The 16,514-nt window shown below is 46.9% G+C and overlaps 1 protein-coding gene across 1 annotated transcript; it reads right to left on the reverse strand.

Annotated features, from left to right (window-relative positions):
• On the reverse strand, positions 1 to 7,011 carry FCAMR (Fc alpha and mu receptor). The gene is given in 6 exon segments (XM_054248050.2): positions 1 to 685; positions 1,656 to 1,774; positions 2,378 to 3,140; positions 4,093 to 4,431; positions 6,811 to 6,984; positions 6,987 to 7,011. Coding segments are annotated over 6 exon segments (1,581 nt in total). The 3' UTR covers positions 1 to 524.
• Positions 7,012 to 16,514: the final 9,503 nt, after the last annotated feature.

The raw sequence follows: 16,514 nt of genomic DNA on the forward strand, positions 1-16,514 counted from the left end.
GTCAATCAGCCACAGGTATTTATTGGGGTCCTATGAGTTGGAAGTTCTCTGGGGAATATTATGAGATGAATAAAACACAATTACTGACCTAAAGGAGCTTAGAATCTACATGAGAAGGCAAGGCAGGTACACTTACATATAGTTAATTGTGAGTGCTAACGGTAGTCAGAAAAGGGGCCCCCAGCAAGGGCTGGGAGTGCTGAGAGAGGATTTGTCACTTTCCACACTGATTTGGAGTCCCTCCTATTTTCAAACATTCAGGAATGGACATTTCACGCTTTTCCTTGGTGACCTCTTCCAGTGTTTCATGCACCTTTCTTGAAGTCTCCTTTGAGTCAGATTTTTACCTTGGACGTGGACAATGCTGGACTTTCCTGTGCCCAAGGATGGCCAGCTTTTCTTCCTTGGTTGGAGCCCCAGCTGCAGAAAGGTGGAGGAAGGATGATGGAAAGAGGCTAGGGTCCTGAAGGCCTTTGATCTTGGTCCTCCTTCCATGGTGACTGAGCAGTTAATCTTTCCATCCTTCAGGGTCCTGGATTCCTCTCTGGGGCAGTCAGGCTGGTCCCAGCAGAAGGAGAGTCACCCTGAAGCATCTTTCTTTCCATATGGGGCAGCTGGTCTGGTTGGAGGTTCACCTCCAGAACACGTGTCATCTGAATCAGGGTGACCCTTTCTGCCTCCTGAGCTGCAGGGACACAGAGTAGACTGTGAGGGTTCTGGGTAAGGACAGCACTGACTTTGATTTCCTAAGAACCACTCCCACCCACTGCAAGTTTTCAAGAACTTTCTGACACAGGGGCAATGGAGTCCTCGTTGGCTAGGCTAAGCCAGTCTAGCCCTGATAGGACCTGGACTTCAGGACCTGTGTCTGAGAACCTTAGTCTCCTCCACTAGCTGCCAGAAAAAGGTCACCCTTTCTTTACTAGGTCTACATATCACAGAGCTCTCACTTTAAGAGTATATAAACCCGGGCACATTACTGTCAGAGAATTTCAGCAGGGCCATGCAGAAGGGGGCAAATGTGAGGTTTGATCACAGGTCTGGGTCCTGCACTCCTGCTCTCTGCTTATGTGGCTGATGGTTAACATGGGCATTACAGCCTTTGTAATCCCCCAGGAGCTTCTCCTTATACTCTGGGATGCCATTGATACATAAGTATAGAGATGAATTCCCATTTTATTGATTAAAAACCAAGGCAGGTTGGGTGGGGTGGCTCATGCCTATAATCCCAGCACTTTGGGAAGTCAAGGATCACCTGATGTCAGGAGTTCAAGATCATTCTGGCCAACATGGTAGAAACCCATCTCTATTAAAAATACAAAAATTAGCAAGGCATGGTGGCACACACCCAGCTACTTGGGAGGCTAAGGCAGGATAATTGCTCGAACCTGGGAGGCGGAGGTGGCAGTGAGCCGAGATCACACCACTGCACTCCAACTTGGGGAACAGAGAAGACTCCCTCTCAAAAAAGAAAAGAAAAAAGAAAAAGATAGAGAAAACAAAAGAAACCGAGGCTGAGAATGGTTAAATGGCTCAGCCTAGAATTTAGCTCTTTTGCATTGAAAAGTCCTGTCAGGACTCTATCCCTATCCAGCCCTGAGGGTATCAGGTGGGAACCAGAACTCCTCTATCTAGCCTTGGGCTACTCAACTCACAGGTCCTCCTTCTCCCGAGCTTCCTTTGCAATAGAACCAGAGCCATAAGCATAAACAAGACCAGCAAGGTAGAGACGGGAGCCAGTGTTCGAGAGCTGCTTTCATCTTCTGGAAAAGCGCTGGAGTGGGGAGGACGGAAAGAGCACAGGAGAGAGGTTGGAGCTGGGCAGGAGACTGAAGACCATTTGCCCATGGCCTCCTTTTACAGGTGAGGAAGCTGAGGCCAAAGCAGGTGGGCAGCCCTGCTTTCCACGGCTAATGAGTGGCAGAGCTGGGACTAGAATCTCTGTCTTCAGGCTTTCAAGCCTGAGCCTTTTTCTCTCTTCCACCCATCTGTGTGTGGACCCCATGATGCTTCCCAGTGAGAAGAGGACTAGGTGGGAGCCAGGGACTCCAGCCTCGGCACTGGGCCCTGCCACAGCTGCATCACCCCTCTCTCCAGAGCTCCTATTCTTCATCTTTAAAACCAGAAAGTGCCGAGGAAGCTTCCAGCCTAAATATTGTCTTTCTGTCATCTAGATTTCACTTGAAAACCACATGGAGATACTCAGGGAGTGTTCTCACAGCAAGACCCTTTGAGTGAGGGAGGGCATCTGATGTGTCGGTCACTGTCTTATAGATACAAAGGGAGAGAAGTGAGCAGGGGGAGAGGGGCCTCCCTCACATGCCAGGGATGAGACAGATGTGGGGCCCCCGACCCGGAGAAGATGCTTGGGGGTTACCTCTTCACAGAAGACTCCTTGTCAGGGGGCCTCCAGGGTCCTACTGCCAGGGCCTGGCTTGGCGTTGCTTGGGAACCTCTGTCTCCAGTGGCAGCATCTAGGTCCCCTGCAGCACTTCCTTCCCCAGATGCTGCCTCTATGCTGGTGGTTCCCAAGGTCCACACGCCTGCAGCTGGAGTTGTTTCTCCAATGGGGCCCAGAGATTGTTGCTTAGAAACACTGGTTTCTAAGCAACACTGTGGGAGAATTTCCCAGGCCAAAGTTTCCAAGACCGGAGCTGGCGGACTAATGGTTCCTAGGGCCTTTTTGGCTGCTTCAAGAGCTATGCTGACCCTCTCTGTGTCCTCCCTTGGCCTATCAACCTTGGTGGTTGTCATCTCCCTCCCATCTTTGCTGGCTCTAGCCTTGTTTGTCATTGAGCTTCTGGTGCCCCCCCAAACACCTTCTGTTGTATTGGACATGCTTCTGCTTTCTGAAGCTGGACTGTCTGGAATGGGAGCTAGTGCTTTGGCAGAAGCCTCTGCCCGGCTGCCTGTCCCTGGAGCTGCTGGCCTGGTTGCTCCTGAGGTTTGTCTTCCCTCAGCTGAAGCTCTGGTCATGCTGGTTCCTGGAGCTGAAGCAACTGTGCCCCATGCTGTCCCCTGTCCTAAGGTCTGGGTTGTTCCTGGGTTCCATCTGTTGGCCGCTGGAAATGCTGTTCCATAGGATCTCGTGGGGAGCTCCCCAGCAGCTGGGATGGCTGTGGGGAGAGTGCTGGAGGGACCTGTGTGGACAGCAGAGGGAGGCCACATGGGAAGGCTGGCAGGCCAGCCATTGGATTTGGCAAAGGACATTCCAGATTTAAAATATGGAATGCAACCTCACTAAGAGATGCAGTCTTTGGTCAATAGGTTGGATAAAATAAAAAATTGGGAAATATTTTATTCTCCAGTCTGTGGCAGAGACACTGACATGTTACATTCCTATTTCCTTCTCCCAGGCCCACGTATTTTCTATCCAGCTGTCTTGGATCCTTACGCTGCATTCTCCAAAGGCCCACAGCCCAACAGATACTGCTCGTCAAAAGAGATTAAAGAAGCACTCCAGTTCCAGCAGAGCAGCCAGTTGCAAAAGGTGGCTGGAGAGCAGCATCTAATAGAATTAACCTGCTCTCAGGATGCCTCCTGTCATGCTGTCTCCTCTGCCAAGTGGCCTTTCACAGCCTGGATGCCCTTCCTATGCTCTGGGTGCCTGACTCGGGATCAACAGCCAGAACCTGCAGCAGAGGGACTAGGCCTGGGAGCTGGCAGTTGTCTGCTTAGGGGCTCAGCAAGCGTCTGTGTGAGGGTGAGCCCAGTTGCAATTCTTCTGTTCTGCCTGTCACACCTTCTCTGCAGTGCTGTTGCATCTCTGCATGTCTGAACACGGAGCTATCAGATCCTAAGAAGCCACATTATCCCACTCTTGGAACCAACACCAAATATATATTTCATGACATTTAGGGGAATCGGGTGAGAGAGCATACAAGTGTTCTCTGGGGAAGTTTTTCCTAGTATCTCCCTTTCTGTTGAAGGCAACCTTCTTCTGAAATGAAAGCCTACTTCTTCAAGTCTTTGCCTTGCCCCAGCTTTTCATCATCACTCCCCTAATATTTCAAGCCCTTTTAGGGTTCCAAACCTTCTCTCTCACTTTCTCCTTCAAGCATCAAGCTTGGCCCATCAGCCACAAGCTCATACCTGCCGAGACGGTCAGATTCATGCTAAAGAACAGCATGTTGTTTTCATCTCCAATGCCACAGAGGTAGCATCCGATGTCCTCCGGAGACAGCTGGGACAGCCTCACCACAAACAAGCCCCTCTGTGGAAAGTCTGTGAGGGCCACGCGGTCACGATAGCCATGGTGAATGTAGTGGTTGGTGGACACAATGGTCTGGCAGATCCATCTTGGGGGCCCCAGACGGCACCAGTACTTCCTCTGGTGCCTGTTGACAGATGAGGGGGCATAATGGCACTGGATGGTGACAGCTCCTCCAGGATTCCCAGACACCAGCCTTGGGCCCTTCAATGCATTTGCAGCTGCAGACAGAGAAGGAAGTCAAAGGAGAGGGAGTGGTGAGCATAGTCACCGTTTTGGGAGTCACAAGCTCCAAACTCTGCCAGAATTAGGGGTCAGGTCAGAAAATGCCACTGTGAACATGGAGGAGAATCAATATAGAAATGGCAGAGTTCAGCTACTGGGAAAGCAGACATTGCCCCAAGGTATGGAAGATGAAAATGTAATCATAATCTTACCCACTATTTAGCTAACACTATTCTGGTCCATCTAGAGCCTGGGTTCCCCTGTGCTCCAATGCAGATGTTTAAAAAGATGCCATCTAAGAACATGTAGGAGGGCTGAGGCCACACCTGACACTCACTCACTGTAGATTTAGACAACGCAGTCCAAATCATGCCACCAATGATAACATTAGATAGTAATTTATCATTAAAAGACAAAAATATTCACAATTACAAACAAGAACCCTTTCAGGACATCAGGGATGATTCCCTGATGGAAGTGCTCTGGTTTGCATGGAATGTAAAAGAGAGATGCCAAACAGTAAGAACATATGAATGTACCTTTCATCTGCAAAAGAGCAGGGGCTCTGAAACACAAGAATCTTGTTCTGCTTGGTGGGTACCTATCTGGACCAGTGGTTGCAAGATTTTTCATACTAGCCACTTTTCCATAGAAACAGAAACAACCAAGTGCCACCATATAAGCTCCGATGAGCAGTACTGCTTGACAACAGGCATAAGGACAATTTGTAGTTGAACCACATATATGGCCAGCTTCCTGGATGACTTAAATGTGACGGAGTGTAAGCAGAAACAAAGTTTATTCTTTCTCTCACTGCCTCTTCACACCTTCTCCGTGGACTTCTCTGCTCCTCGATGAAATCAGAGTCATCATCTCATGTATAGTAGCTTTAATAATCTCTCTTGGATAATAAAAAGCCCCACCTAGTCTAAAATTATACATCTAGCCTGGTACAGTGAAATATTACAACTCCAACCTCTTGCCCAATTGAAACATTTCCCTTTCTTCTTGCGGGGCTTGAAGTCTGTCATGGAGGACGGGGCATGCTTGGTGGGAGACGATTAGGTCATGGACCCCTCGTGAATGGGTTAGGACCACACCCTTGGTGCTAATTAAGTTATTTCTCAGTCAGTTCACATGAGATCTGGGGCCTCCCTCCACCCCTTCTCTTCTTCCCCCTCTTGCCTGTGCTGTGCTGCTTCTGTTTTGCCTCCCCCATGAGCAAACGCTCCCTAAAGCCTCACCAGAAGCCAAGCAGATACCGGCATCATGCTTCCCGTACAGCCTGCAGAACCAAGAGCAAAATTAAACTTCTTTCTTTTGCAAATAACCCAGTCTCAGGTATTCCTTTATAGCACCGTAAAAATGGCCTAATATAATCTTATTGCCAGGAACAGTTAAATAGTTTGTGGGTGCCAGTGCAAAATGAAAGTGTAGGACTTCTTGTTCAAAAGTTATCAAGAATTTCAAGATGGCAACGGCAGAGCATTAACCAAGTACCTTCTGAGTACGGGGTCCTCTGAGACTGCACAGGCCCGGGAAATCTACCTTGCTGCCTATTATGTGTGTATTCAGATCTAATTACAGGAAGAGTAGAGGTTGTAAATGTTATGGCTGTACTGATACTCACTGTAAGTTTAACTAAACAACACACCACCCCAAACCATGCCACTAACTGGAAAGTTAAATGAACATTTAAATTTACCAAATTGTGAATATTTACAATATTCACAATTACAAACAGGGGCCTGATCAGTGATGATGCCCTGATAAAGTGTTCCTGTCTCAGGTTTCAGGAATTCTCCTGATCTACATGTGGCACAGTTGAGAGGGGCATACTTCCATTAATCAGCAGGATGGGGTGACCTGACTTCATAGCAAAAAGCTAATTAAGAATCCTTAATCAACCTTTGCAATGCACATAAGTTTTTTATTAATATCAAAGTTAGAACCAATACCTTAAGGATTCAGTCGATAGATCGCTGATTGGTAGCTCTTTGTTACACATAATAATTACACATTGGAAAATTTTATATTCATTCGATAGATCACTGGGTGGTAGCTCTTTGTTACACATAATAATTACACATTGGGAAATTTTATATTAACTACCTGTGGGAATTCAAGACCAGGCCAGCATTTTAGAGTCAATGTGTGCCTACCTGAGGGCCCTGATGCCAATTCCCTGCCCATCCATGGCGGTGGGTGCCCCGGCTCTCAATCCCTCACCATTACTCAGCAGTTAGTTGTCTATTGCTATGGTGTCTATTACAAAAGGCTAGGACTGCGTACAGCTGGAGGGAGCCTGACTTGGTCTGAGAGAGCCTGAGAGGTCTGAGGTCCGTGGTTGGACAAAGGAAGGGTAGGGGTTGTACCTGCGAAGGAGCTCTCCTCCTGCCAGCAGAGGGGTGAAGAAGGCATAAATGTTCCCATGGCCTGGAGATGGGTCCTGGAGGGGAGAGAGCCCTCCCACAGCCATCTGAGATGGGGTCTTTTTAGTGGAAGGGCGAAAGAAGAACCTGCAGCAAAGGGAGGAGACGGGTCATCAGCGGCCATCCATGTGTCCACAAAGGCATCCGCAGAGGAAGAAGCAAACAGCCAGCTCCAAACCCCTGCCAGGCCAGAGAGCTCCAGGCCATCCATCAAGTAAGAGCTCCTGCCCTCCTGCAGCTTCTCCCTCCTACTGCTACCACCCTGCTGGGGTCTCAGGCAGTAGCTGCCTAGATGGGGAGGAAAGAGGGGTGGGGAAGAGGGAAAGCAGCAATCACACCCTCTTCCTGGACTGCAGGCCTGAGGGGGGATGAGGGAGTATACCTTTAAATGAAGATTAAAGGGCTGACGGAAGTGTTTAACTGGAAACTTAAAATGAGAACATTTTCTTAAACATGTTCTTAAAATTTAGAACATTTGAGACTTAAGGCCATTAATTTAGGACCATTACTTAGCAGAAAAGTCATAGGCCTGCCTCAGTTGTCATTTGGGGCAAGGGAAGCCCGCTCTTACAAAAATTTTAAAAGGGAGAGCAGGAGATTAAAGAGGTGGTGTGATTTTATCACAGAGTGCTTACTCAAATATCGGCTACATTTGATTCATTGAAACTTTGATTTGTTTTTAAGCCAGTTGTCAATCCTTTTTCTGGTATTATCATGGAATTTCCATTCATTCATTATTGATTCAGTCACTATTTATTAAGCATCTACTTGGGACTAGATTCTAGGTACTGATACTCTTGGTGCATACTCACTGTATTCCTCAATGGCTCCCTATTACTATCAGAATGAAATCCAGCTACTACAGCATGGAGATAGGGCCACTTGTCATCTGAGCCTGGCTCGTACCTGGCCAGCTTTACCATATACCACAATTTTAAAGGCTAGGGCCTTTAGGGCAGGGTTCCTGACTTTCATTTATCTTGTCCCCAGTGTCTGGCACATGTTGAACTCTTCATAAAAGTGTGTTGAATACATAAGTAAATGAATGAATATAATTATTTATTTGCCTATGTTGTTTCTTTGAACTCAGAGCAGAGCAGGGTCTTCATCTTTATGTCCCCAGTGCTGGGCCTGTCACTTCAGTGTTTATAGAGTGAGTGGTAAGGAAACACTCCTCCTCTGCCCTTTGCATGCCCTGGAATCCTGGTCTTGAAAATTCAGCTGACTGTTAGTCATCAATTAAATCCAAGAGAGCAGGGAGAAGGGGAATATCAAAACAGAGACTATTCAAGGTAAGCTTCTGCTCAAGGCAAGCTTCTGCTCTCTCATGTGGGCCCCCGCAACCCTCATTCCTCCTGGGCCCACATCCGACCACTCTCTGGGTCCACTGCATGACCTTGGATCCCAGGAAAGAAGCTATGGATATGCCCAAACTGTGCTGAATGTCGCTGTAGTGCCTGCTAGGAATCTCTGCAGCCTGAAAGACTCAGGTCTGATTTTGCAAGCCCTGAACCTGGGCTGGGTGTGGGACTCACCTTGTAGCAGGCACAGTATGAGGAAGAAAGGCATTTTCCATCCCGCCCTCCTGCTGGTGACCTGCAAAAAACACTGTAAATGAAATGAGGCCTGAGAGAAGCTGGGTGAGAGGTGACGGGACTTGAGAGAACAAGCATCTTCTCACTTTGGGATCTTGGTTTGCTTGGTACAGGAGCTGGGTTGCAGATATCTGAGCGTAAAGCAGATATCTGAGACACTGGGAAACAAGCACTTCCCTCCCTGAGAAAGCATGACTTTATCCTCACCCTCCTAAGCATGCACCTTTGGGTCATGTCCACAACATTAAAATGTCACTTACCCTTGAGGGTTCTGTGTTCAGAAGAGGTGAAACTCCCTCTGTAGGATTCTAGCCCGGGCACCCACTTGCCAGCCTGGAGCTCTGGGTTTGTGGGGAGCACCATGTAGTGGAAAGACCACGTTTGAACTCCAAACTCTAGTTGGAATTGTGGGACCTTGGAAAGTGAGTCTCAGGGATTTGTTTCCTCTCCAGGAGAATGACGGAATCTGCATGGCGTTGTTATACAACTTAAGTGAGATTGTGGTAAAGTGCCAGCATGCCTGCAATAGTCAGCTTCTGCTCCTCTCCTCACTGTTTCCTGTTTGCAGAAGAGGAGCTGATTTTTTTCAAGGGATGATTTCTGTTTCACTGTTAGTGTGCCTCTGGTCAGTAACAAGGAGTTAAAAATTAAATCTCAGGCCAAATAGCTCTCTGCACTAGGGTGCTGTTCTGTTTCTTCTCCACAACTTCTACAAGGTCCTCTCTGTCCCCGCATGAATGCTGACCTTCGCTCCACTCTGTTCTCTCCCACTGGCCTAGGGAACTTCCAGAGGGGGATAGCTTTGTGTTTCATCCGTCTACCTGCAGGCTCTCAAACAGGATCGAGCACATTGCAGGAGTGCAATGCACAGCTATTGTGAACAGTAACTCTCCTCTCTTTTAGTGGACACTAGACTGATCACTACTCAGTGGTCTTTCACTGCTTGCTGATTAAAAAGACAAAGATTGAGGCTGGGTGCTGTGGCTCACTCCTGTAATCCCAGCACTTTGGGAGGCCCAGGTGGATGAATCACAAGGTCAGGAGTTCAAGACCAGCCCGACCAACAGCGTGAAGCCCTTTCTCTACTAAAAATACAAAAATTAGCCAGGCATGGTGATGTGCACCCATAATCCCAGCTACTCAGGAAGCTGAGGCAGGAGAATTGCTTGAACCCGGGAGGCAGTGGTTGCAGTGAGCCCAGATCGCACCATTGCACTCCAACCTGGCAACAGAGCAAGACTCCATCTTAAAAAAAAAGCAGAGAGTGTACATTATACTTCTTTTGTATTCCACAGAGAGTATTCATGGATGCTTTTTGATTGAATCTACTATTTGCATCTATCCACTTTTCTGTTTCTGGGACCTACAGGTTTTTTAAAAAGCAAACTAAAGTTAGCCATTGTGTTTTTCTTCCTACTCAAATATGTTCCTCATTAATGTTAAGGACAGGCGCTAACAGTCAACGGTTTGGCCCATGAGCAGAAACTTCCTCATTCCCCAGACAGTTTAAGCCATGCAAAGCCACTGGCCAGTTTGGGACACAGGTTGTGCAGGAGGGAATCACAAAGAGAAACAGGAAATAGGTGGAAAAAGAAGGCAGGGAAAGTAGGAGAAGGGGGAAAGAAAAGGAAAGGTAGGAGGTGAAAGAAGGGAAAGGGGAAGCGAGAGGAGAGAAGAAAAGTAGAGAGTCCATGGGGTGGCCCTGTCAGGTGAGTTGTCCTCTCAGTGTGGCTCTGCCCAGCCCTCTCCACTAAGCCCTTTGCCTGCTCTATCCAGTTTGAGCCCCAAGAGTGGCCAGATCTTTAAAAATCCATAGGCTCTTTAGTCCTCCTTCTGTGCCTTCCCTCCAACAAGTCCCCTAGCTTGTGCATTGTGATGGCAGTCTCGGACCTTTCCCTGCCTTACAGAGCTTCCTTCCGCATCCATCTCAACCCGTAAATAAGATCCAGTGGACTCTTACGGAGACTCTCCCAGGGGGTTCCTGTACCTAACTCATAATTTGATTAATATTTGCCAAGTCTCAGCTGATTCCAGGGCTGGCACCCAGGCTCCCTGCAGGCAAAATTTTCTAAAACGTTAGGTGTTGACACAGTACGTTTCGAGGCCAAAGTTTCGGCATCACACCATCCAGTTTTTCTGAAGCCACCGATGCAACAGTCTCTGGGCTTCAGGAAGAAAAGCTGCCTCCATGGGGCAATGAGGAAGCAGGAATATGAGATAAAATGTTTCCAGGGAATTATCAGCTTTGATTGGAGGCTGGAAGGGTAATATTCAATGGAATGTCTCCAAGTCACCCTCTCTGCCAATGACCTTCAGAAATCCTTTCTCCAGGAGACAGGGAACCATAATTCAGTAGCCTGGGACCACAAGCCTCTGTTACTGCACACTGCATTTTAGGGGATGAGACCACATGAGGGGACTTTCTTGTCCCTCTTCCCTGCTGGGAAGAGCATGCACCTCACCTCAGCTTCAGCATAGGCTGCTGTATGACTTCCCAGATCCCTACTGGCCCTCTGAGCCTCAGTTCACTCCTATCCCCTCTACATCCCCTGGGCAGCAGAAAAGAAGGGAAGGCATCAGTGTGATGTACAGGAGAGAGTATGGTACCAAGACTCAGAAGCTGCAGCAGCCTCAGGCTGATACAATAACTTGGCCAATGTTCTGTTCCTCTCCCCTAAAGAAGAGCTTTTTCTACACGTTCTCCATGCCTCTTCTTTCTCTAATGCTTTTTGGTTCTAAATTACCCAGGACTTCTATGGAATCATGCATTCTGGTGGGGGTGAGCAGAATAGTAGAAAGCTGAGAGAGGGAGCCCCTGTGTCCTAGACTCCAGAATCCTTACCTGGCCTCCTGAGCAGGAGCCCACCTGCTCTGGGAAGGGCATTGAGGAGCCTGTGTGACAGCTATGGCTGCAATTCACCCCCCACATTCAGAGGCAAGACCCCAACCTCCAGGATAAAGCCTCACATCACCTTTTGTTCTCTGGACTTCACTGTGGCTTCTGCATCCATCTCAGTCTGTAAATAAGATCCAGGTGAACTTTTCCTCTCCTTATGAGATGCAGGTGTTTGGACGTCTTCTAGTTGCTTTTCTTTAAACCTGGAGACTGAGAAGTCAAAGCCATATCTTGGAAATCAGCTTGAGCTAGCACCAGAAGGTCGGGGTGCAAGGTGTAGCTCTGCCACTCAACTCCAGTCACTTCTCTCTGGATTTTATTATTTATAAGAGGAAGCCAGTTCTAATCCCTTGTTGTTCTTACTGTCACTTATTCCTGAAAAACTTTTCCAGAAGTGGTACAGTAGCTTCAAGAAAAAAACACTGATACATATCCTCCCTCCTTGCATGTCCCCTCTAGTCCGGGGTCCCAGATTATTTAGGGTGCCCCAGCTTATCGGCCCATTCAGGCATCTCCCAGACAAGTGATGCAACAGCCTGGGTAGGAAGGCAGGGAAAATTCAAAATTCAGGAGAGGAATTCCCCTGTCATTTGGCTGGCAGCTAGTGCCCTCCAGCTGAACTGGCTCCTCCAACTCTCATAGAGAAGCACTTGCTTGGGTCACTGACTTCGTTTCAACAGCATGAGCTGGTGGTTACTAATTCATGTTCCTGACAAAGCACAATGCAGTAAACGAGACGATCTTCATGGAAAGAGGACATAGAGAAGTGTGGCTTACCCAAATAGATGACACGCTTGTAAAGTACCCCAATATTTCCCTTTGGAAAATAGTTTATGTTATTTTTTTCCTTGTAAAAGATGTCATCTTCCAATCTCTATTGGTCTGAAACTGACATTAAAATGGCTGGTACAGCTGAAGCACTCAGCAATGAATGGCACAAGAGGAGCGGGGGCACTGCAAGCTGTAATTAGGGACCCTCACTAGGTCCCCTGATAAATATGATAATATAGCACTTCTGGGCCAATTAGAAAGGGATACTCTTCCTTAAGAATAAATTCAGTTGGTATGTTGTTGTGTAATTGGCTGTAGCCACAGATGGCAGCATATATTCTCCATGCATTTCCCTTTCCAAATTTGAAGACAGATTGAGGGTAGAAACTAAGTCACTGAAAGCAGTAGAAGAGGAAGAAAACCAACTCTATGGGGTGCTTGGAGTTCGGCTGTGACAGGGCAATTGTGCGCTCGTGTGTGCTGGTAACGGTGTGCATAGCTGCGTGTGGTACTCTCCCAGGATTTAGGCAGCAGCTTCCAGTGCTAGAGCTGCATATATTCACCTCCATCCATAGCCTCTCATATTAATTAAACTACATCTACAGTGTGAATGGTATCTCCTTAGTAATGGTGCTCTTGAGCAGTGCACAACCTGAAGAACTGTATACAGCAGCCCTGCCTTCGGAGACTCATTTCCAGAAATGAGTGCCCCTCATGTAGGTGGTAGAGAGGTGGCTAATGCCTGGTGAGATTCTCTCCTTCCACTTCTGATGGAGCAGTATAGTGTCATGTTTGATTGCATAGACTCTGGAGTCAGATTCCCTGCTCCTCTCAGTTAAGATCTCAGTTCTACTTTTTACTGGGAAAATGACATGGGTCAGGTTAGATTTTTCTTTAAACCTAGTTTTCCTCATCTGTCAAACAGGAGAAAATAACACCTACCTCACAGAGTTATTATGTGGATTAACTGTGATAATCCATGTAATTCAAAGTTCCTAGCATGCAATTAATTTTCATTAAACATTAGCTGAGAATATTAACTTGGCTTAAAGCAAAAGGAGCCAGTGTCTTATCATGATCAAACTCTCAAAAAAAAATCCCTTTGAAGTTTTTCATCTGTTCAGGGGTCCCCTCCCCTCCCCCTTCCCCTCCCCTCCCTCCCTTCCTCCCTCCCTTCCTCCCTCCCTCCCTCCCTCCCTTCTTTCCTTCCTTCCTTCCTTCCTTCCTTCCTTCCTTCCTTCCTTCCTTCCTTCCTTCCTTCCTTCCTTCCCTCCTTCCTTCCTTCCCATCATTTTGGCATTTAAAAGATAAAAATTAATCAATTTGTCAAGGACACTTCTGAATTAAATTTATATTCTTAAGTAAACATTTGTCAGATTTTCACCATTTTGTAAATGTTGCTGCCATTTGCATCCTTAAGGGCATATTTTCCTGTTTTATCTACTTTTGAACACTTTGAAGACCTTTTGATTACAAAAGACATAGATTATAGTAAAGTACAATCAATTGTAATGCACTGGTCCAGTTTTCAGAGCACTTTCTCAGAGCCATGATGTCCCTTCTCTGAAGCTTTATGGAGGAGGAAACTTCATACTGGGTGCTTTTCTTGGGGGTACAATTGAATTTTCTTACCCAGCACAAAGCCCCAGGGGCTCCTTTACATAGGCATATGACACTGTAACCTTCTGACTTCAGGCCCTGGACTCCGTAATCAGGCTTTACCCATTCCCTGTGCTCCAGCTCCCACCTCCAACCACCCACTTAGCAAATGACTTTATTTGTTAAACATACACACATGAGAATAAAAACTAGCAAAGAGAAAGCTAACCCAAAAAAGAAAAGCTACCTGTGTTGTAAAACAATCCATATGACGCTCTTCCCTCTGCAAAATGTGCTTTCTAATGTGTAATGAAGAGCAGTGGACAGAGGTGCTTTAGGCTCCCACGCGGCTCACCCAATCTTTTCCCTTTCCTCGGTAGTCAAGGCTTATCCTTCTCCTTATATGTTATGGCAGCTTTCTGCTCACTGTACCCACTTTGTAAGCTTTTTCTACCCTTGTTGTCTGCTGGAAAGGCACATTGTTCCTCCTAGCTCAGGTAGAATACTAAGTATTGAAGAAAACCTTGTGTTAAAACACCTGCATTCATACAAGTCCTTGGTCACTTACTTAGAAATTCACAAAGGAAGGTGAACTATGAGACTTGTCACTTCTCCAAATGACAACAGAAGAAAGTATTTGTATAGCATAAATAATCATTTTATAATGGCATTTAGCAATCTTTTATAACATCAACCACCATTTACCTGATAACAAAGCTTGCAATTCAATAATATTCAACCCCTAAACACAGGAGGCGTTCCAAAGGCAGTTAGTTGAGTGCGGAGACAGTTTAAGTTCAGGTACTGACTGTTGGTAAAAGCACAGAGTAAATAATCCCAAGGAGATTGTTTCATAGATGGGAGTATATTAGCCCAAGACTTTAGCTGTAGCTCATTCTAGAATGTTGGTATGAATTGCTGTTGGAAAACATGATCAACACCTCTTAGCATAATATTTTTGGGGTGACTTGAGTCCGGGAATTGAAATGAATATGTTTCTTATGGGTTAAGATTATTTTGTTAGGATGCTGTTTGGAATATACATTCTCCTGTGATAATGATTCGCCAGTCCTGGCAGGTTGGAAGGGCTCCCCAAAAAGTTACCTTGCCACAGAGAAGGCTGTGGTCTCCCTCTCCTGGAAGAATGGTACTATTTGCACCATTCATCTCTGTAGCCGGTAGGTTGAACATTTAATAGCAACAGTAACTAACAGTGTTGATCAGTGGGAGCCTATACTGTCTGCTGGGCCCATGCATAGCCTCCATCTCTCTGACAGTGCACCTTCCTTAGTGTGTCCACTGTGTTAGCACCAGAGTGGGCAATGGCTGAAGCTGTCTGATTTTAGAAGGCTAAGCCGTCCTGTCTACTTGACAGTTAGTGGCTCTTTCATGGTGGATTCTCTCTGATGAGCATTAGCACATAATACAAAGATCTTTATAGTTCCTGCCCAATCCCTTGTCCCTCCATGTTCCACTACCCCTACCTTTCACTCTGTATGTATTCTAACATTAAGCCAGTTTTCCTTTCACACAAAACAGATGACCAGGTGCACTGTCCAAGCTCTGCCCCTTGGAAAGACTTTCTACTGACTCTGTCTTTCAAGGCTACTCCTTGTAGAACACCTGCTATCCATTTTCTACTTGAACTTAGATACCAAACCAACTCACCTATAAACCAAGCCTGGGTTTTTACCCTATCTGCCATTGGCTATGAAGTATGCTCTTCTGTGGTCCCTTATGAGCCTGGGGAGGGGCACTCGTGCAACAGTGGCAGTTGTGAGGGTCTGGGCAGCCTGCTTATGCCACTTGCTGTGCTCCTGGGTCCTTGTGCTTGATCCCAGCTAAAACACTTATAAGTCATGATGAATTGCTGCTGGGTCTGCCTGACCTCAGGACTTGGTGGGTGTAATAACTCTCAGCTCATGATGGGCAGTTCCAGATGCATACTCATTTGGTGTCTTGTGTTCAGGTACTCTGTCTCAACCAGGACTCAGTATCACACCAGTTGTTTTTCAGAAGGCACATGATGCTGCCCTGCAGATGCCATGGCCTTGCAAAAGAACCTTAGGGGACCACATGAGTAGGTAGTGATTCTCCCACTAGGACTTGCCATTAGCTCTGTACAGCATCTTTTCCCACCATCTAGACCTCTAACACTAGTGAGTGCAGGGCTGCTTATAGTTAAGCCTGGACCTGCTGCATAGGCCTTTCCTGCTCTGGGCCCCACCCTGGACCTGCTGCAGAGGCCTTTCCTGCTCTGGGTCCCACCCTGGACCTGCTGCAGAGGCCTTTCCTGCTCTGGGCCCCACCCTGGACCTGCTGCAGAGGCCTTTCCTGCTCTGGGCCCCACTCAAAGGTAGAAGCCTTTCATGTCACTAGGTCTATGGGCCAGAGCAGTATTTCCAGCTGTGGAATATGCTGCCTCCAAAACCAAAGAGGTCTATCAGATGTGTTGCTTTCTTTATTGTGGTAGGACGTGCAAGGTGTAATATCTTGTCTTTTACTTTGGGTGAGGTTTCTTGGCAGGCTCTTTATCACTGAACTCCTAAAAATATTACCCATGTGACAGGCCCTTAATTCTTCATAGGTTCTCGTCCATCTTCTGATCCATTTGTCTTAAAAGGCCTCCCAAATGTAGCCACTTCTTGTTCATGTGCCCTGATTAGCATGAGAGCATCAAATAATGGGTCAATGTGACATTTTTCATGATGTCTAGATGATGTTGATTCCTTTGGACTGTATTATGACCGAGGACAGGGGAGTTAAGAGCCCTGGGGTGAAACTCT

The sequence above is a fragment of the Callithrix jacchus genome, chromosome 19 (genome assembly GCF_049354715.1).
Source record: "Callithrix jacchus isolate 240 chromosome 19, calJac240_pri, whole genome shotgun sequence".
NCBI classification, from domain to species: domain Eukaryota; kingdom Metazoa; phylum Chordata; class Mammalia; order Primates; family Cebidae; genus Callithrix; species Callithrix jacchus.